Consider the following 21,984-nt stretch of genomic DNA (forward strand, 5'->3'; position numbering starts at 1 on the left):
CAAGGTGGTCAGTGATCGCGAAGAGCACGCGCAAGAAGCAACCTGGAAGCAGGGCACAGACAACCAGTGAACTTTTAAACTCCCTATGTTTTTCTAAAATTCATCACTCTCTTGACAGCCTGAGGTTCTGTGTCTCCTTCTACATTTTCAATTTGGATTCTCTCCAAAACACTACACTGCTGGGCTGTCCTTGGTCCCTGCCTTTGCCCAGTCCCTGGGCCGCCCACCTGCCGCCACACCCAGCAGACTCCCAAGCATGACATAGATGTTTCCACTCTTTGTAAGTAGAAAGCAATTTCCTTCTCTTACAACAATCCCAACTTTGACATTTTCAATGTTCTCATTGAACGGATACACCTCCTTCCTGCTCCTTCTCTGTTTTTTAATCGCTGGATAAATCCCATAAGTGCTCCTCGCGGAGCTACAACCGGCCAAAGAATATGTTATATTGAATGCGATGCCGGCCAAGTACTTCCAACAAAAGCGACCGTCTACACCCTGAAGCGGTGACATCATGACCTACTTGCACATGCTTTCCATCTCAAAGTTTGGCCATTGAATAATATTTCTAGAATAATGGTCCATCTATGACAGGAAACAATGAAGTTATCCCTACTCAATGCTGCATCCAAAACTGTTGCCACCAACAAAGATCCCAGAATGGCTCCTTAATGAGGTGGGCTTGGGTTACACAGGCGATCATGACATATTCTACGATGACCCTTGTGATGAAAATGCTGAACATTGCAGACCCATATTTGAGGTTTAAGTGCTACACTCTTAGTTCTGGACTTTTTTTGGATAGCGTCGATGCTAAAAGTAATTTAGTGTCGTCTCTTGTACGTCCGTACACAAGTGGCTCACGTCTGGCGACTATAGGGCAAAGACATTTGGGCTAAAAAAATTAAAACCGTAGACGTGGACTGGCCTCAGATAGCATGGAAACATAAGGAATTTAACAAATTCTGTGAATATGGGCATGAAGATGAGACATATATTGGGCAAATTGTGAAATTCTATTCTATTCTATGCACATTTGTAGAGCACATGGCTACCCTAGACCATCCCAGCGTTAGCATCTGCAACACAACCTGGCCATCACACACTGTAGGGGTTAGTTGTCAAACAGCCAAGTTTGTAGGTGTTTCCGGAAAATCTATTCATTATCAATGAGCCGTACGGTATAGGGGAGGGAGTTCCACAGATTGGCCTCGTTGTAGCTAAAGGAGCGACCTCCACTGCTCCCTCTACGAATATGGGGAACCGCAGCCAATCGAACCTTAGTTGATCAAAGGGTTCTGCCCGGGTTGTAGGGTGAAAACAGAGGTAAAAGTAGAGGGGGGATCTTGTTTGAAGTGCCCTGTGTGCTTTGCATAAAGCTTTGAATTTCACCCTCTGATCTACCGGCAGCCAATGGAGAGTGACCAAAGCCTACCGGGCTAATTTATGTCTAGAGACATTGAGCAGGATGCAGACAGCCGCTTTCTGCACAACTTGAAGTTTCTTAGTTACGGATTTAGGCGTTCCCAAATAGAGCAAATTCCCATAGTCAAGCCAAGAGAGAATTAGTGCCTGGACCACAAGCCATCTGGATAGAAGGGGAAGGAAGCGTAACTCATGCTGGACTCTGAATCTCTAGGGTACTCAGTCAGGATGGTGAAGAATTTCTGGGTCACCCACTCATGCCGATGGGCTCGATCATATACAAGACTGGGTTTGAGTTAAAAACTCTGGTGGCTGATAAAACCTTGCAGAGGGGACCTCTGCGGCCCGCCGCTTTCGAAGTGATGACATTGACACTCACTAGCATTTCATTCTGTTTTATTTCACATTTAATAAATACATAATAAACAGTAGCAACATCTTTACAGACAGAAGCACCCCCTTGTCTCATTGATAAGTCTATGCACCCACGCGATCATCCATTCAATGTAGCAGGGACATTCTACTGATGGGTTGGAGGCAGCTTATCTCCAAAAGAAGTCATTGGGGAAGTCACTCACTGAAGGAATCCCTGCTCCTAAAGATCAGGTTCCTGCATAATGGAAAATTGACTTGGTCGCGTGAGATCCTGCCTCAAGTAACTGGAGGTGTCATATGTGTGAGAGTGCACTTTATGGATGTGTATCAGACCATCACTGGTGGGGTGTCTGACAGGAGGGGATGGTCCCTCACCTATGGAGTTTCTTCATGTGTAATCACCACTTGCTGATGTACTCTCTACAGACGTTGGTCTGTCCTTCACTGGTGGGGTCATAAATGCCCCCAACCATCCCGAACACTTTTAGAATTCCCGCATGGAGGGGATTGACCATCAATGCTAGAGTTTTCACTTTTGGGGACTCCTTACTTGTGCAAAATGTGCATGGACGGGTTTGTCTGTCACTGGTAAAGAATTCATCTGTTTCTGTCCAAGCCTTACACTTGTGATCTGCATAAGGAGGGGATTGTCAGTTCCTGGTGAAATCTATCTCTCTCACCACTCTTCGTCTTGGAATATTTTCATGTGGTGGACTGCCCATCGCTGGTGGAATCTTCAACAATAGGCAATCGCTTCTCACTAACAGCTTTTTACTTGTATGTCAGATATTACCCTGTCACTCATGGGACGAATCAATGTGCACAGTCAACATGAACTGATGAGCCCTTTACATGTGTGTTAACATCCATCACTGATGGGACATTTACATTAGAGAAAAAGTCTCAGAACTTTGTGAGTCCAACTCTGCAGACGCGAAGGCGCCTTCCTCACCTCAGAGACAGAATCTTTGCAGGTGAAAGTTTTTCCCAAGCACGCAGACGTGATAAATAAACAAGACAAAAATAAAAAAATAAAAACAACAATTTACAATATTTACAAGGCGGCCTTAAGACATTTGTTGGGATTGGTCCACACAGCCTCACCACATTTTTTGCCTCTCTCAGTATGAAATAAGGTAGGATCCAGCCTACATCCCTTTGTTTGATGTGCATGGCATTACAAACGTGCCCCTTTATGCGTTGGTTGTTGAAGATGCATCAGGGTTCCTTGCTTTATGGACAGTCTCTATAGAATTCTGTGTGCATCTGCTTACGTCTCATCGCATGTACACTAGGCGTATCATGCTTTTCCTTCATCCTTGGCCACTGTGTGAAAGCTTTCCCCAGTGCCACAAGATAAAAAGTCTAAGTGGTACAGGGAGTGTGTGCATGGGCCTCTTTCTGTACAGACAGCGATGTATCAGCATATATGTGTGCAAGTGGGTGACAAACCGCGGGCAAGTGAGTCTGAGAATGCAGGCGAGTCCATATCCATGATGTAACATGCCCTTTTGCAGTTCTTTGCTGAGATGGACCCTCTAAACTAAACCTTTCAGTTGCAACTGTGTGCTAAGACGAAGAAAACAAGCTGCCTCAGTGGAGTGAGGGGCAATTTCAGATACCTCTGGAGACAGAGAGGCATCACTCTTTAGAAGAATTCAACACCCTTTGTAAGAATGATATCACTCCTAGAGCCTGAACGTAGGAGGCCGGTGACTGCTGCTTATGGCTGCCGTTTAACTTGGCTGTGCATCCCTGCTTGAGCATACACTGGTCCAATCATAGGCATAAATAGCCCATACTGAGGTGGGTGAGGGTATCCGTGTATGAAAGGATCATTCAAAGCACTAGTTGTCTCTTCCTAAGCACGATGGAGGCTTTTTGATGCAAGTTCAGAGGGATAGTAGCCTACACACAGAAGTTGAGGCTCACATAAGGCTACATCTGGTAGCAAGTACTTGCCCTTAGTTTGAAGCAGGGATATGATGTGACAATGAACCCCTAATGCATCTCGATTCAGTCCAAAAGAAGAATATCTCATTTACTACTAGTACTTCTTTGGCAAGTCTGGGTGCAGAGCTGAGACCCACAAACACAACCACATCACCCACCTTCCATTCTGAGGAAGTCCAGCATTTTGTCTGGGCACCTCTTTTCCTTCAGACAAGATAAAGTACTCTGTAACACCTCACTCTCTCAATTCAGAGGGAGTTCATCATATTGAAATAGCTCATCCTCCAATCAGAGGAGCTTTATATGAATCCAGTGTCTTGTCACCTATGTCCTCCTCCAATCAGAAAGAGTTAGAATGAGTCTAGAATCTTGTCACACTTCCTTCCCTCATCCATTTAAGTGGGTTCAAAGGAAGCTGGCGTCTCATTATCCACCTCTTCCTCACGTGGGGTGGGTGCTCGCATGAGTCCAGTGTTGCATCACAGTTTCCCTCAAGTGGGAAGTTTCAGGAGTCCAGTGTCTCGTCAATATGTTTCCAGGCTCAGGTTTAGAAGCAACAAATGTTGTGTTTGCTTCCGATTTTCATTCTTTCTTCGACTCCCTTGTTTGCAGCAATCCTCATTCTCCGTCAACTTTCAGCTCTAAGAGCTCCAGGTGGGTCTACGGACATCATCTCTGGCTTTATCACCCTCATCATCCAATGAGCTTTCTGTAGGAAGTAGACAACAAGGCGCGTTGGTAAAACACATATTACTCATAATAAGCCACAATTGAAAACTTGCAGTTGTAAGAGACATATGAAGCAGCATTAAAGCATAATGTAATTGTCACACGTCTCAAATGACTCATGAAATACACTATCACTATTCGGAGCAGATAAGATGCCAAACACAACATCTGAAGCTAAGTGTAAAAAAAAATAGGAGTTACACGTCTAATGCCACAAATGAACAAGGACCAGGGGATTCACAACTCAAACCCCAAAGTATCTGCTGTCTATGTTACTGAGATCAGGATTGTACTATAAGTCTGTGAAGTTTAATGTCATGGAATGGACATGACATAGAATAGACAACAAGAAATGAGCATGACATTGAATAGACAACAAGAAATGAGCATGACATGGAATGGACAACAAAAAATGGGCATTACATGGAATGGACAACAAGAAATGGGCATGACTTGAAATGGGTGTGACATGGAATGGACAACAAGAAATGGGTATGACATGAAATGGACATGGCATTAAGTCATTTGCTATTGTAAGGAATGCAAATATCATGAGGCTGAATGCATATATATGTAAATATGTACATATATATTATATATAGAGAGAGAGAGCGATAGAGAGAGAGAGCGATAGATAGACTGACATGAACATACTGACCTCTGCACTTAGAGCAGCACCTGTTCTCACGCTTGTTACTACTGCAGGACGTCGCAGTGCACTCCTGGCGTTTGCACTGAGGTACTCCATTCTACAGGGAGGAAGAGAGTGGGGAAGAGAGGTAGAGAAGGAAAGCACAAAGAGAAGAATATGGGAAGGAAAGGCGATAGCAGGCGATGGAGGAGAGAAAACGGGGACAAGGTGAGATGAGCTAAAATAGTACATTAATACACTAACATTTATGAAGTATTTCAAACTGAACCTTCCTAATGACTCTTTATTTGAACTTATTGATTTTTGTTTGGAGGCTCCGGATATTAGTTTACCTTGATCTTTAGTCGAATAACAAAACATAAAGCACATTTGAACCCCTTAGGGCATCTTGAAACTGAATAAAAACATTTATTTTTACCCAACTCAATTGTACTCATTTTATTAACCTCATTAGGATGAAATGTAGAGTGCCCAGCTGGGATTTCCACGGGTAACCATGAAGTTAAACACAGGATAGTCCACTGAGGCACCAAACCTGGCCTGCAATTCACCATTTCTTCCTGTGCTTCTCAAAGTTATATTTTAGTCCAACAAATTTAAAGGGACTGTTTGGAGTGAACTAGAATTTCATTGTCAAAAGACCCCATTACAACAATGAAACTTTGGGGTGAGTGCTACCATATTGTTAATGAATCCGTGAACGCCCGGGATTGAACCATTCCCATCACAAGGTCACTTAATTCTATGGCACAGGAGCCCTCTAATCGACAACTAGATACTTACCACACACCAGCAGGTGATACACTTCATCTCCCCAAAGGGAGGCACGGTGGGGTGCCAACTTTCGTTGTTGGGGTACCAGTGCCTTCCAAACTTGCAGGCCCGGGGCCCATCTGACTGCATCATGTCAGTCACTTCAAATGGGCTCTTCTCGACCACTAGAAGAATTAGAAAACAGTAAGGTAAGTATTGATGCAGGATGAACGACCTGTAGTACAGGAATATCAGTGGATGCTGCTAGTCAGGATTCAGGCCCATTTGGCAGAGCTTTGTGTCAATTAACAGCACCTTCACAGCCCTTGGGGCCAGATGTACTAAGGAAAATGTTTGCGAATGCCGAATAGCGAATTTTTGCAATTCGCTATTTGGTCATTGCAAACAGCAACGCACACATGTGTGTTTAACACATTTAAGGCTTCCCAGTGAGTCGCAAATAGACCTACCTCATTAATATTCATGAGGTAGGTCCTGGTTTGTGATCCATTGGGAATCACACAAATCACAGGGATGTTGACCTGTCTGTGATTGCTTTTCAATAGAGCAATTTGTTTTTTGGGGGAAAAGCAGCACGTTTTCCTTAAAGGATAATGGGATGTGCTTTAAAAAGAAAAATGAAAAGTTTTCTTTTCATTTTTTACGAGTAGGCTGTGGTCCATGGGACCACTGCCAGCTCTTAAAACATGTTTTTCCAAACATTTTCGAAGGTGAAGGGGTCACTTAGCAACCCCTTCCCATTTGAGAATGAGATACCACCTATCTGAAGATGGTAAAAAGTATTTTTTTTTTGCGACCGAATTTTGGTCACAAAATATTCAGATATACCAGTGCGATTCGGTAGTATGAAGGGACGCCCTAAACACATGGCTTCCTAATACTGAATCGCAAACCCACTTTGCGATTCGGTAATAGGTTACCGAATCGCAAATTGGACCTTTGTACATTACAAAATGCTTTTTTAAGGTCGCAAGCGGCCCGATTCTGTGAATCGGCCCATTTGCGACCTCAAAAAAGCTTTGTACATGTGTCCCTTAATGATTTACGTCCCAATTAAAGATCATTCATAGGGCTGCATGTATGCCTTAGTATTGGAATAGCTGTAGATTTAGTGCATGGACAACAGTCTTCGAAGAACAATGTGTAGGCATGATTACAGGGCAGTGATAGAGCTCAGCGGGTAGTCTCTAGAGTGAAAGCAGTGGTATCACAAACAAATAATGTGATGTGGGAGAGCTGTCCGTCGAAGAAAGTCTTACAATCGCAGGGGTTGCTATGAGTTAGTACCAGGAGCCCTGGTAGAGACTTGTCGGGCTGCAATATTACAATAACAGGGAGGGTTGTCTGTCAGAATATTGTAGATAGAAAGAGTCTGGCATAAATATGATGTCATGAATATAATTTGCAAAAGTATTGTCGCATGCAACTGGCATGAAATGGAACAGACGTGACATTAAGGCTTTTCTTATTGTGCTTGTAAGGAATGCAAATGCCATAAATTTGGATGCACATTTTCTAATATTATCTTCGATTGGGCAATAATTTTGTAGACGATATTTAGCAGACAATATTTATGTCAGATGATATTCTAGTACCACACCAACAGGGGGCACTGCGGGTCAGGATTGAGGACCCTGAGTAAAGCTGTCAATGGACTAGAGACTAGAACAGCAGGAGGTTCTGCAGAGTGGAGAACACTGGGTGCATTAGTCCTGTGCAGGGCCGGACTGACGGTAGCGGGTATCGGGCGTTACCCCGAGAGGCTGGAAGGTTTCGGAGCTTTGGGGATCGGTTTTGTTTGCAATATCGACCCCCAGTAACAAAAGCAGCAGTGATTCATACTTCCACCCTCTGGGCTGGTCTGACAATTTTGCCTGGGCTACTTTGAGTTCCCAGTCTGGCCATACCCACCTGGACATTTCTTGCAGCAGTCGGAGGGGGCAGCACGCACAGGGTTGGCACAGGTGAGACGCGGACATTGCACTTTTTCACAGTGGACTTCACCGGTAGATCCCTAGGGAAAAACAAAGACATAATTACATGAAAGAGTCAACAACAGCAAGAAGGGTGTGTACAGAGAGTGTGCCATGGGTAGTAAGTCACAGGGAGTGAGGTGCAGAAAGCATTCTACAGGTGGAATGTACACTGCATGCGTCAGGTGGATGCCACAGGCGGACGTCATTTGCATTGGGGCAATTGAACTACGGACGGCTTGGCAGATATAGATGTAAGAAGAAGGGTAAGCAAGGGTAACTATATACCTCTTAGGTACACTTTTTAGAGGGTCTTAGGGATCGTGAGGGGGTCTCTTTGAAGTTAACGTTTTTCTGTCGGGCCAATAGAGGCGACAGACCCAATGATAATTTGACTTACTTGCAGGACATCAATATGAACATAGGGCAATTTTGGGTTGTTACACGTTTCTTACCTTGCAAGTACATATGGCACATTTAATTAGTCCAAAAGGTGGTACCACTGGGTGCCAGCGGGTGCCAGCTGGCCGCCAGCTCTTGTCTCCATCAAAGTAGCATCCTGAAATGAAAGCAAAGGCGAAATATTACTCATTTACTGAATGAGAATTCACAATATTACATTAGTATTGTCAATATCATTATCACAACTTTATCAAGATTATAGAAGTCTATATAGTATTATTTCTAATGCTGTTAAAAGAGTTTTTTTAAAGTGTGCTGCTATAAAGCCATAGAGGCAATCGTAAGGACAATCTAACACAGGAAACTCTAAGGAGTGGTGCCTTTAGATTGTTCACTTCTTTGTGTGCTATACGACAATGGTCACTGCTTACCCAGGGAGAAAACAATTCCTTAAATTGGGATATCACCTGGAAATGCTTTTGAACCCATCACCCAGGAGATGACAAGGCACATGATATTCAAGTAGCAAAGCTAGGGTGGACCAGGCTCATGATAATGAGAAAGGGGTTTGTAGATAATCATGAACTTAAGTTTAGTAAAATAAACTGGTTTGACCAGGTTCCTAATTTTGGAGAAGGGTTCTGAAGCTGACCACACTCATGGTATTGGAAGAAGAATGTAGTGTGAGGCAGACTCAAGGTACCCGATTGCAAATTAATGACGTGACCAAAACAAAAATACGGTAAAAGTTTCCTGAATATTGTCAAGACATGTCAGACCTCCTACGTGTAGGTTTGAAAAGAAAATTTGGATTTGCAAACCTACAAATTTCTGATTGGTTGATTGACATAATTTGAACAGTGCTTACCCTCATTCGTCAATGTTGGTTTCTCCACCTTCTTCAGTTCTTTTTTCTCTGAGGAGGAGAGAGAAGGAGACTGTCAGGAAAGGAATATCAATCACCAGACAAAAGATGGGATGGTGAAGCATGAGGGGAAATTGCCCAGGGTGATGGGAGATGAACAAGCACCACTTTGCCTATGGCAATTAGCATCCTGTAAGAGGTGGTCCTATATCCCCCATTCTCCAGGAAAGCAAGAAATTAATGAATTTGTACTTGTAAAGCACACTTATACCCCAACTGGGGTTTGCTGGTGCTGTACGCATACCGCTGTGGAACCCTTCCTGGCTTTTCCCTGTGAAATGTTCGCTCCTGGGCACACCCAAGGTGAAGCCAGGCATCCCAGCGCTGTTGGGGCCACTGTGGAGATTAGGCAAGCTATTGCCCAGAGTCACAGAGTGGGACCCATGATTAGACTAGGCACCGAGGCGAGAATTATCAGGTCCGAGGAAATTGAGCCCAAGACCCGCCGAGGCGGGAATTGAACCCTGGTCCCAGGCCAGACCTCTGTAACAGGGTCTGCCGCTCTAACCATTCAGCCACACTTCTCCACCCAGAAAGAAGGTGAACAGGCATGATGTAGCCTTGACCTAAAGCAACTCGAAGACCAGGATTCCAAGGAGCAGGTAAAAAAAGCACATAGTAAACCAGGTGAACAAGTACCACCTAAATCAGGATCCCAGACAATGACCGGAAGATGGACATTATGATGCAGGGTCAGATGACAACACAAGCCAAGGCCCCAATAACTCCAGGAGATAGGGGAAATGGACGGGCGCTCTGAAGTTACGGCAGGAGGACAAAATTGAATTCTCAATTAATCATTGGAATCCCTTAATTCGTGATCCCAAACATTCAATTATCCAACAGAACAATCCCTGCGTAAGTCAGGAGAATTTGTCGTTGAAAGAAGGTCATCGCACAGCCTAGAGAACCTGTGCCTATCACCCAGGGGAACAAGCATCTAATAGACCAAATGTAAAAGTATCACTTCATACAGAAGAACAAAGATCACATGAACCTTCAGGAATGGCAGAGTGGATTCCTGTGCATTTCTGTGCACTTTCTACAGAAAGTCCTTATTTAACTTTATCTGGCTTCCCTATATTTTCCTCTCGGAGGACTCCCGCTTTTCAGGTTCTTCGTGTCTTCCCCCTTCATTTTCGCTAGAAAATCTCACTCCGACCTTCCCATTTCTAACAGTAACATCAGACCTCACGTGTGGCACACCCAGCCCACTGCACTATTCTGGAAGTCCCCTGGGTTCAGTCTATTGAGAATTCACCCCTTTCGCGACCTCTGACCTGCAAGAGTGGCCTTACCTTCACAGACTGGACAGCAGCGACCTTCAGGTTGGACCACATGGGTGCAGTTCAGGGGCTGGCAGATGATGGGGTCGCAAATCACAGTCCGTTTCTGTAAGAGGAACAAGGGAGGGATGGCATGGGAGGGAGGGAGAGAATGAGAGAGAGAGAGAGAGAGAGAGAGAGGGAGAGAGAGAGAGAGGAAAGAGAGAGGGAGAGAGAGGAGAGAGGCAGAGACACATGGAGAGAAAACACGAGAGAGAGGGACAAAGAGAGAGCGAGAGGAAGTGGGGGGGTGGGTGTTCATGAAATAGGAATGCATCGAAAGATAGAATGAAAGAAGAAACATGGGATTAGAGAGGAAAAATGTGGTTGGGTGAAGAAGAAGGAAAAATGCAACAGTGAAAGAGCAGCAAGTTAAAGAGCAGAAAAAAAGGGGGCAAAGGATGAAGTAGGAGGAACAGAGAAGAAATGAAAATGAAAGGTGTGGATCAGTGGAAAGAAAGAAGGGATGGTGAAAAGGATGGAAGAGAGAAAATTATTAGTTAAAATTCCATTCCCTCGCATTAACAGACACTTCTTTCTGGTCTCTCGCGCCCTGCGTTTCACCACCAGTATATGTTACATTGTTTAATTATGTGGTGTAGAGCATGTGGCTAAATGCATTTCTGCACCAAGTATGCGGCACAAACGCTGCACAGCCACACACTATTATCTGCATACATGTGTGTGTATGTTACAGCAGTCAATAGAACAAGGGCCCCTTGAATACATTTGGGGCCCTGGACTGAGATGGTCTCCTAGCAGGTCACGCGCTTACCTGGCAGCTGCACATTGAGCACTTCCTGTCATATTCGGGGGCCCATCGAGATCCGTGGGCCCTAGTCTGGCCTTCGAAGAAACAGGAGTTGGGGTCCTTCTTCAGATCCTCGGGGTCCCTTTGCTTCCCATCATCCAGAACTTCGGGCTCATATTCGGGGTCCCCGGGAGGCACAGCCAGGCGGCCGGACTCGCAGGTGTTGGGAATGTGCACCTGAAAGCCAAGGCGAGAAGGTGAGAACATGGCGGCAACATGGGTGATCAGAGAGGGAAATTCAAAATGGAGGAACCTGAAGGTGACACAGCTCAGCGTTATGGGGCATCAGTTTACACTTAGAATCACAACGCACTCTAGGAAAATTCAAGTCACCCATAATGACATCACAACACCCTTAATGACATCACAACACCCTTAATGGCATCTCAACGCCCTTAATGGCATCACAACACCCTTAATGACATCACAACACCCTTTGTGGCATCACAACACCCTTAATTACTTCACAGCACCCTTAATGACATCACAAAGCCCTTTGTGGCATCACAACACCCTTAAAGACATCATGGCACCCTTAATGGCATCACAGCACCCTTAATGACACCACAACACCCTTTATGACATCACAGCTCCATCTTCCCCTAGGAGGAATCTGAGTCAAACATTGATCCCAAGGGTCCAGGTGAGGTCAAACAAATGTCCATATTTTCTGAGGGCAGAGAGTTAAATCAGGGAGGCAGGTACAGATCTCATTTGCTTTGAGTGAGGTCTCCCATTATGCTCTACAAAAGGGCTCGTGAAAGATATGAGCAGCCTTGGGACAGGCTTTTGAGGTCCTAAATATGTTAATAACTCATTCGCCAAAGAATTGCAGTGAATGTAGTCTGCTCGGATGGACGGTCAGTGACAAGCGGGGCTCAAGACACTTCTTTTTTGGGCTGGGACTCACTGAGTGTCCTCGCAAGTGAGATTGAGGAAGTGCTGCAAGGCAGGAGTTGCCTGTCTGCAGAAAATACCAAGATCTGCAGCAAGGAAGAGGCATGATGCATGGTTGGAAGAGGACGCGACAGATGCCTTCTACTTGAGGTTCTTGCAAAAATCATTTCCTCACTTGAAATTCTGCCTAAAAATCATTAACGAGTAATAAATAGTAGAATGCGCCAGCAGCGAAAGGCAGGTAGGTGCTTGTGTACATCGAGAGCCAGCAGGGATGTTGTGGCTTTGAATCTTGTCCAAGTCATTAGTAATATCCGATCTGGAGCACTTTGTCCATCTCAGGGGTTGAGGTCCGGAAAGATCCAGGAGAAGAGAGAAAATGGCTGAGAATGCTGCAGGCCAAGAAATGACAACCCCCACAGTGGAATATGTAAGGAGTTATCATGCTCGCCGACAAGAGCGCTTTGAAGAACACATCTACATACCTCAATGGTTGGATGCAGTCCTTATTTTAAAACTTGTGCATGAAAACTGGAAATAAATCTCCACTCAACGTTTCCCAAAAAGTACAACTTCGCATTCGATGATTGGTTGCGGGATAGGTCAGATAAATTCATACGTTTTCCTAAGCTTGTGATAATTCAAAAATGATGGTGCTGGTTAAATGTGGATGGGAAAGACCTTCTCTAAGCACTGAGGGTGGACAGAAAATCTTGTTTTGCTTTAGGAACAGCTCGCCATTTCTGGTCCGCGGAATACAATATATGCGTTGGCTAATGTAGACCAGCTCAGTTGGCCAAGCAAAAAGGGGTTTTGCCTTTCAGGCATTTAGAGGTCAAACCCAAGACTTTATATGTGATTTTAATTCCAGGTGCTAGCAGATATAAATTCCTTTGAAATGCAGTTAGTGAATATGTGACAGACCGTATATCAAGCCTACATCTGCAACCTGGGACCCTTGAAGATTTTGTGCTTCGTGTGCTGGTATCTGGCCAACAGAATATTCCCTTTATCACGCTTGAGTGGACCAGTGCATGAGCAACAATCGCTGCTTAGGAGGGGAGGAAGCATTAGCAGATGTGGGGGGAGTCCACAGAGTCATGTCAGGCCGAGCGAGTGGCCCAGGTGACCACCCAAAGCAGAGGAGGTGGCCATGAAGCAATCCCTGCATTGGTCAATTCGCTGAGCAGCCACAACGAAGGTGTTTATACATCCAGAGTTTATAATGGCTTATTTTTGAGGTCCATTTAGGGGAGAGAATGTGGCGCAGCGGCAAGAGCTGCCGGCTCAGGAGTTGGGGATCTGGGTTTGAGTCTCAGCATTGGTGCAACATCCTGTGATTCTGAAAAAATCACTTGATCTCCCTGTGCCCATGGACAATGCCTGGATACCTTATCGGGTGATAAGTCTCGCTATTTAAAGTCTACAAACTTCAATCTTTTCTTGGGAGACAAGGTAAGTATTAGCACGAGGTATGCAACAGGGTGGGCTACCAAAACTTGCCATGCATTTGTATTGCCCTTATGGGCCCCCTAGAGTCTGCTTTCCTGGAACACAGCAAAAAAACACATTACGTGAACAGCCTGGGGCCTCAGTTACCAAAGCCCATGTGCGTCTTGGTGTCCGTCAGCCTCTGAGGTCCCTGGGGATCAGGGAAGCCCAGCTTACAACCCCAGAGGGTAGATGTGTGGTACTCACCCTGCCTCGGATCTCGCCCAGGGGGTTCACTTTGGTGCTGACTTGGATGAAGGCGGAGCCCTTGGCCAGGTGAGTCAGGAGGTCTTTGTCCAGGTCCTTCACGATGCCTTGAGTCTGCGAAAATGAAGGCGAGGAATGAGTGCATGGTTTATCTCCAATACCTCCCACTGCTCAGAGAGCCCTACGCCGCTCTCGAGGACCTGCCCTGCTCTCAGGGTCCTTCATTCACCCGTGCTCTATCCAGATAATTTCCCACATGGCCTCTCGTGTCTACGACCATCCATTGTCCTTACTGTTTGTTTCTTTCTCATTTGCCTCCAGGTCTCCCCTGACCTGAGTTCCCTTCTCTTGCTATTCTACCTTTTTTTAAATTTAGATGTGTCTTTTTTCTCTCTATGGCTACCTACCCTTTGCTCCCATTCTTTCACTCTTATTCTCCCCTTCGCCTACCCTCTTTTCCCCCTTTACTTCATCACTCTCCCATCCTGTTATGTTACTCTTTGCCCCTCTTCTTTCTTTTTTCTGCTGCATCTATCTCTCTGTTTCATTTCCCTTTCGTTTTCTCTCTCCCTCAATCCCTACATGCATCTTTCTCTCTTTTCTCTTCCCCTCTCCTCCTGTTTTCCTCATGTTTCTCTTCTTCCTCCATATCTTTCCCCTTCATCTTTTCACTTTAATTGGCACGTCAGGCCTCCAAGGCCCTGCCAGAGTTTGTTTTGAATTATGTAAACAGGCATTTAAGAAGTCAGAATTGACTGTAATTTATATCTGTACATTCCATGCTGTTTCTCCCTGTACTAAGCCCTCTCCGACTCTTTCCACTACACCCCCTCCCTGCTTTCCCTACACCCGTCTTGCACGTTACTTCCTTCGCTCTCTCCTGTCCTATTTTAGTTTCATCCTCCACCCCTCCTCATTTCATCTGCCCCCACTCTCTCTCCTTTCATCCTACTGTTCCCGAATCTCTTGTCTTCCTTACCCTCCTACTGGTTCTTTTAACTTTTTGCTCTCCTCTTTTTAGGTCTGGTCTTACCTCTCCACCTCCACCCCCCTTGTTTCTTCGCCACTCTCTTTGCTTCTCTCTCATTTTTTCATCATTTTCCACCTCCGTCCAAAACCCCTCCATCCATCTCTGCCTCCACCCACCTCCCTCCCTCCAGGTGTCCGTCCGTCTACTTGCCCTTCGTCCCTCTCTCCCATCTCCCTGGTCTCACTACCATCTCATCTCCACCCTTATTTGTTCTACTGCAGTGGCGGCCCCCCAAATAGGGCGGAGGAGCGTCGCACCCCTGCGGCCAGTGCCGCAAAGGTGAAAAACAAAAAGGCAAAAAAATTCATTACCATTTTTTTGTCACTGCTCCCAGCCCGAGCAGTGTTTGGGGGCGGGGCATTGCAGCTGACTGGCAGCAGGGGAGTGATGCTCACTCCCCAGTTTACGCTGCGCATGCCACTTTGGCCGGATGCCTTGCGACGGCCAGCCTGACATGCGCAGTGTAAACCTCTCCACCTAGCTGTCTCAGACAGCTTGGTGGAGAGCAGGCACAGGCTCCCTGTGTCTGCTGGAGCGTCGAGGGTGCCCGTCCCAGCCAATCCTGATGCAGCTCTCATGCTGCTCATCTGCAGCATGAGTCCAGCTTCGGGATTTGGAGAATGCGGTTGGCTGAGGCTCCTTGAGGTGCCGTCGCTTCAGGAAGGAAGAAAACAGGAGGAAACCTAGGTAAGTACATTTTCACATTGTTTTTATGATATTTTCGCCCCACTGATAGGCACTGTGAGAAACCTGCATCGCCCCGTGAGTCTTAACTCCAGAGCTCTCAGTCACAGCCCAACCAGCCATGCTTGAGAAATTTGGCATTTCAGCCTAATCGGGTCCCATTTTCTCAACCCCCTCCCACCCCCTAACCCACCCGTCCCCTTGAAACTTCCACCACCCCTTTCCCTGCTTTCCTCTCTCATCCACCCAACTCTCCACTACCCTTTATTCCCTCTCTCACTCCACCTCCTCGTGCCTCATTCTCAGTGTCCCTCCCCTGCCCCTCGCTTCACCCTCCGCTCCTTCACTGTGTTTATTTCTCTGCACACAGACAGCTGTGCTGGGAATGCCAAAAGACACATGTTTTCCAGGGTTTGCTGTGTCACGGTGAAGATTTGTTTTCCAGAAAGAAATCTTGTCTCTCCCCCCTGTGGAGTTACCAGCACTGGCAGGTTGGGGGGGCTGGGGCCCAGCCCCACCGCTGCCAGCCGGCCCAAGACGCCTGCCTGCGGGTCTTTCACTGTCCCAGGTGAGGGTGGCCAGCTGCCGTCACACCCATCGCCCTTCCTCTGCCCTGTCACTACCTCCCATGAGCCACCCTGTATCAGGGCTCGTCTTCATCACCCTTTCAGTCCTAACTGGCTAAGGTAAACTCTTTGCGGGCCCTCCGATTGCACAGCATTGCCCACTGGCAGCCCTGGCAACCCCCTTTCTGTACCCCAGGGCTCCTCCATTCCAGTGCTTAATTTGCTAAAACAATAAGTGCCGGGGCCCTCGTCTGGAGGCCACCACAGCTTGCACCACACATTGCCACTGCCAATGACATTACCTGCACAACTACTAACCCTCACACTCCTACAACTGTGACAATTCAGACTGTTCGAAGCCCCCAAAGTTAAAAGAATGGCTTGGGCGGCTGGTATTAGTTTTTTTTATGTATATTGAATTAATAAACAAATGTTGCTCTATTCATCTTTGAAGTTCACAAACAGCGCCACCATGTGGCAGCTGTCATAAGTGCTGGTATTGACAATTAAGTGCTGGTGCCCAGCAACAGATAAAACCAGCTCAAATTAAGCACTGCTCCCTTCAGTGCTACCCCCTCACCTCTGAGCCGTAGAAGCCCTTCAGCAGACGCTTGTACTCCTGTCTGTTCTCGTCCGTCTCTCCGATCTCTGCGAAGCCGTGCAGGTGGGCATTCAGTGTGGCATCGTCGGGCTTGCCCAGGCCTGTGACCACAATCTCGTAATGCAGGTGGCAGTGCTCGTCCAGGGAGATCCAGGCGTGGCCGGCCGAAGCAGTGCGGATCGGGGGGATGACGAACTGGCCTGCCAGGGGGATGGGCAGTTCTGCGGAGAGATATAAAACAGAGAAGGTGAGACACACATCACGGGCACAGTGAGGGCAGGAGGTGTGGGTGAGAGGCCCCTCTATGAGAGACAGGACATGACTGGACCACACACCTGGAATGGTGACAAAACAGTGTCTCTGACAGCGTCATCTTTAAGAAATGACCAATGCTGCTAGCTTGAAAAGGAAGGGAACCCCAGTATTGCGAATCTACAGTCATACAGGACGCCATTGACTGCCAACCAGAAGCCAACTTCTAGTTAAAGAAAGCCCTGTTACTTCCTAAATGAATTCAGAAGGGGGTCCCACTACAGCCCTCTCCATGGCTGCCCATATGTATTCAGAAGGGGTCCCACCACTGCCCACTGCATGACTGCCCATATGTATTCAGAAGGGGCCCCATCACTGCCCACTCCATGACTGCCCATAAGTAATCAGAAGGGGCCCCACCACTGCCCACTGCATGACTGCCCATATGTATTCAGAAGGGGCCCCATCACTGACCACTGCATGACTGCACCTGTATATTCAGAAGGGGCCCCGTCACTGTCCATATGTATTTAGAAGGGGCCCTCACCACTACTAACCTGGTGTGTCTATCCTGACAGAGGGCTTGTCAATACCGTTCCCTGTCGAAGGATAGATACCCCCGTGGGGCAGTTTTCGGGGACGGGTGCCCTGCTAACGGATAGGACTCGTTACAGGCCTTGCTGTTTTGGAATGCCTTCCTCCCTAACCCCGGGAGCCCGTCTTCCCTAACCCCGGAGCCCGTCTTCCCTCACCCCGGCAGCATCAGGCGCTGTGGTACCCTGGCCCACGTTGCCATGGCGACGGCTTGATGCCGCAGCCAGTGACAGCTCTGCTGGTCAGCCGCACTCTGACAGAGCCGGAGCCGCGGCCAAGGATTTCAAACAAGGAATTTCAAAGAATAATTTGAACATCTCGGGAAACTTCAGCCAAGAATGCGACCATCTGTGCCAGCAAATAGGATCCGCGTGTCAGGGCGGGAAATGAAGGCCAGATGTGATGCGCGCGCGCTCAGCCTGCCCGTCTCTGCTGCGCCCCGCGCTGCTCCGGCCGTCTAACGCTCGAATCCACCCGCACCTTCTCTGTCTTGTAGCATCTTTACTTCTCTTTCTCTTCATTTTCCCTCGTCTCTTTCTTTCTCTCTCGTTCCTGCTCTCTCTTTCAATCTCTCTGCGCGTGCGCGATTTCTCTTCCACTTTGGCTCTTATGACTTTCCCTTTCTCCCCGATCTTTCCTACCCCTCTCCCCCCTGTCTCGCCTCTCTTCTGTTATTTCTCCCATTTCTCCGTCATATGCACTCGGTCATCCTCCCACTCTCTCTGACATTCAGTTTTTTTCAGAGAATGTTCTCTTTCACTCAGGCCTTCCTCACCTCCCCTCTCTTGTGCATCTTCCAGATTTATTTTTCTCGATTCGACTTCTTGAGTCCTCTTTGTATCTGCCTTCTTCCTCTCCCTATCTTACTCTCCCTTGTGTTTTTTTCTCCTTTCCTTCCCTGCTTTCATTCTCCCAGCCCTCTCTTTCTCTGAAAGTATCTCTCTGTTTGTTTTGCCTTCCTTATCATTTAGTTTTCCATTTTACTCCTCTAGTTTCCATGCTTCTCTCCTCTGGATATAACTCTCTCTCTACCTCAACCTCTCCTTCATTTGTTTTACCTTTCCAGAATCTACCTTTCCAGAATCTCCCTTCCATGCTCTGTACGTACTTTCATCTGTTGTCTCTTCCTCCCCTTTTTTTCGTTTTTCCCTTTTTAAATTCTATCTTATAATCTATTCTCATGTCTGTTTCTTTCCATGCTGCTACCTTCTCTCAGCGTTTTTCCCTCCCTCTCTTCATCTTTTCTCCACTCAGCCTGGACCTCCTCCGTGTCTGCCTGTCCTCTCCCCTCCTCCATGCTGGTTACCCCACTTTACCTCTGACATGATCCGAATTGAGCTATTAACTGTCCCCCTAAGACCGACCGGCGCAGCTGCGTCTCTGCGGGACACTGACTGCTTTCCAGGACCGTCTCGGCGCTGACAGCTCAAGGATGCTTCATCTGCTCTCAGGGGTCCAACTCTCTCCAAAAGAGCAGCCCAGGTCTCTCCCTGCACCCAGGGCCTTCCTCATCCTCAGCAGAGCCAGGGTCACTGTCAGTCTCCACAACATCCAAGCCTTCATCAGGAGCCCTCCTCATCCTCAGCAGAGCCAGGGTCACTGTCAGTCTCCACAACACCCAAGCCTTCATCAGGAGCCCTCCTCATCCTCAGCAGAGCCAGGGTCACTGTCAGTCTCCACAACACCCAAGCCTTCATCAGGAGCCCTCCTCATCCTCAGCAGAGCCAGGGTCACTGTCAGTCTCCACAACATCCAAGCCTTCATCAGGAGCCCTCCTCATCCTCAGCAGAGCCAGGGTCACTGTCAGTCTCCACAACATCCAAGCCTTCATCAGGAGCCCTCCTCATCCTCAGCAGAGCCAGGGTCACTGTCAGTCTCCACAACACCCAAGCCTTCATCAGGAGCCCTCCTTATCCTAAGCAGAGGCAGGGTCATTGCCAGACTCCACAACATCTAAGCCTTCTTCACTTCTCACTGAGGGCCATGGTTATCCCCTGAACATCATCAGGAGCCCTCCTCATCCTCAGCAGAGCCAAAGTCACTGTCAGACTCCACAACATCCAAGCCTTCCTCACCTTTTACTGAGGACCATGGTTATCCCCCTGAACACCAACAAAAGCCCTCCTCAGTCTACCACAGGCATGTGATGCTACAGGTGGGCTGAAGGTTCTCCCTATCAGTCCTAATAGGGGTACCGATATAAAAGAAAGTTGTGACCACTGAGGGACTTTTCTGGACATCAATTTACCTTGATATCGGGCCCACAGCCCGCTGTAGGGAAGAGATGTGATCTGGCCCCGCAGTTCTCCTTCCTCGTAGTTTTTGGTCGCCACATTGATGAAAAGTTCGCTCTGGAGTAACATGTGTAGATCCCGCGCATTCATCTCCTCCCACACGCCGGAGGCCTAAAAAGACAAATGGACAACCATGCACTTGGTCAACTGGGAGACATTCACTCATCTTTGCAGCGTTCTCTCCAGAGTTGTCCTCATCCAGACATAAAAAGGTTAGCAACATCCATCAGCTAACTTGGTAAACAATGTCCTCAAGAAAGGTGTTCTAGAAATGTGTGTTGTTACCAGCTTGTGGGGAGAGTGGGTGTGTCAAATGATGGAACATTGACCTTGTGTAAAAGTACATCAGCAGATATCCTGTCTTCTCTGCTGAATGCTTGCAGTTTCTTATGCATGTTAAAGATGATAAACTATCTATATCCCTCCTTAGATACGAAGAACCAATTAGCTGAAATCACCAATGCGCTCTTGATAATCAGTACATATATAAACCACAATGAGGTGCAACAGTCATGTGTTTATCTGCACAAAGGATGTGATCTGAGCCTGAATGGTGACCTCCAACTCAAATTCACTGGTATGACTTCTCTTTCCAGATCTGAACAGAAGACACTGTGCAATCCGTAGCACTGCCTAATAAATGTGTCTACTGTAGACCAAGTGGCGGCTTTGCAGATGTCAGCTCCGTCGAGGTTGATGAATTACTAAACAGATCTAGAAGTAGTGTGGGCTGGCCACATGAGCATCATTACAGCATCAGTTGAGCTGGCCCTGATCCTCAAGGGAAACAGATAAAGTTGTGAGCCTCAGAGTAACATACATGCTCAGTATTAAGAATCCTGGAACAGACCTGGCTCAGACAGGCCAGATTTGGTAAGTGGACACAGAGGGAGGCTGTTGTCTGTCTTCCCGGGCTGCTTCTTTGCAGACAGTGAAACAAATCCTTCTCGTAGCGGGTTCTCTCACTTCTACTAGCATGTGATTCATTGCATTTGTAGAGCACGCAATGTACAACCTAATGGCTTTTAGATACTTGAGACTGTTGCCTTTTATGGCATAGGCTGCTGTGTCTATTTCAGGAAATGACCTTAAATGTTTTCGTTGCATTCCAACAATTTACACATCACCCCAGCGATAATTTTTCACACAGACACACTTTTAGTCTCTGGCCCTCTCCCAACATTCTCTCAAGGTTCTCTTAGGACCACCCCAGTGTGCATCCTTGTCCCATCCCATTGTTTCTGCCCCCATTAGTGCTCACCAGCCCATTCTTGTAGTCTCCGCTCATGTCATGCAGGACGTTGCGTCTGGTTTTCCTCCTGGGTTTAGTCTCCAGAGTGATGCCGGTTACTTCCGACTTCGTCCCGGCCACTTGTACCTGTCAAAGAGAAAACACCATTAGACACATGGGAAAGGGAGAACTATAGAACTTATGTGACGTCACTGGACTGGCATAGACCAGAAAGCATATTTAGACACATGGGAAAGGGAGAACTGGAGACACCCATGTGACGTCACTGGACTGGCATAGACCAGAAAACATCATTAGACACATGAGAAAGGGAGAATTAAAGACCCCCATATGACGTCACTAGACTGGCATAGACCTGAAAGCATCATTAGACACATAGGAAAGGGAGAACTGGAGACCCCCATGTGACGTCACTGGACTGGAAAAAAACAAAAATCATCATTAGACACTAGGGAAATGGAGAATTGGAGACCCCATGTGACGTCACTGGACTGGCATAAACTCACCATCAGAGAGGAGAGCCTGCTATCCCTAGCTAATGTGTGGCACCTCGAAGAGCATCAGTTGTAAGGCTCAGGTCTCAGGGGCCCAAAGAACATACAAACTACTGCTTGTAACTACTTATACACACATATGTATGGCGTCTAATACACAATATCCAAACACCCTGGGATGGGCCCTGCAGAATGCTCAGATACCCATAGGCAGACGGTGAGGGCACAGGCACCTCACAAGACTTAGGTAACCAGAGGCAGAGGTTAAAGGGATTGGC

At 47.1% G+C, this 21,984-nt stretch overlaps 1 protein-coding gene across 1 annotated transcript in view; it reads right to left on the minus strand.

Moving 5' to 3' along the window:
- Positions 1-1,805: 1,805 nt before the first annotated feature.
- The window catches only part of CHRD (chordin), a 41,155-nt gene continuing 20,976 nt past the window's right edge, over positions 1,806-21,984 (minus strand). Inside the window, exons 12-23 of the mRNA XM_086944440.1 lie at positions 21,222-21,338; positions 19,915-20,071; positions 16,800-17,041; positions 13,940-14,053; positions 11,309-11,521; positions 10,507-10,600; positions 9,152-9,199; positions 8,337-8,440; positions 7,820-7,922; positions 5,918-6,072; positions 5,141-5,231; positions 1,806-4,462 (exon numbers count right to left, since the gene is read on the minus strand). Of these exons, the coding sequence (XP_086800566.1) occupies positions 4,395-4,462; positions 5,141-5,231; positions 5,918-6,072; positions 7,820-7,922; positions 8,337-8,440; positions 9,152-9,199; positions 10,507-10,600; positions 11,309-11,521; positions 13,940-14,053; positions 16,800-17,041; positions 19,915-20,071; positions 21,222-21,338 (1,506 nt within the window). The 3' untranslated portion in view covers positions 1,806-4,394. The remainder of the gene's footprint in view (positions 4,463-5,140; positions 5,232-5,917; positions 6,073-7,819; positions 7,923-8,336; positions 8,441-9,151; positions 9,200-10,506; positions 10,601-11,308; positions 11,522-13,939; positions 14,054-16,799; positions 17,042-19,914; positions 20,072-21,221; positions 21,339-21,984) is intronic.

The sequence above is a fragment of the Lissotriton vulgaris genome, chromosome 11, assembly GCF_964263255.1.
Source record: "Lissotriton vulgaris chromosome 11, aLisVul1.2, whole genome shotgun sequence".
NCBI classification, from domain to species: Eukaryota; Metazoa; Chordata; class Amphibia; order Caudata; family Salamandridae; genus Lissotriton; species Lissotriton vulgaris.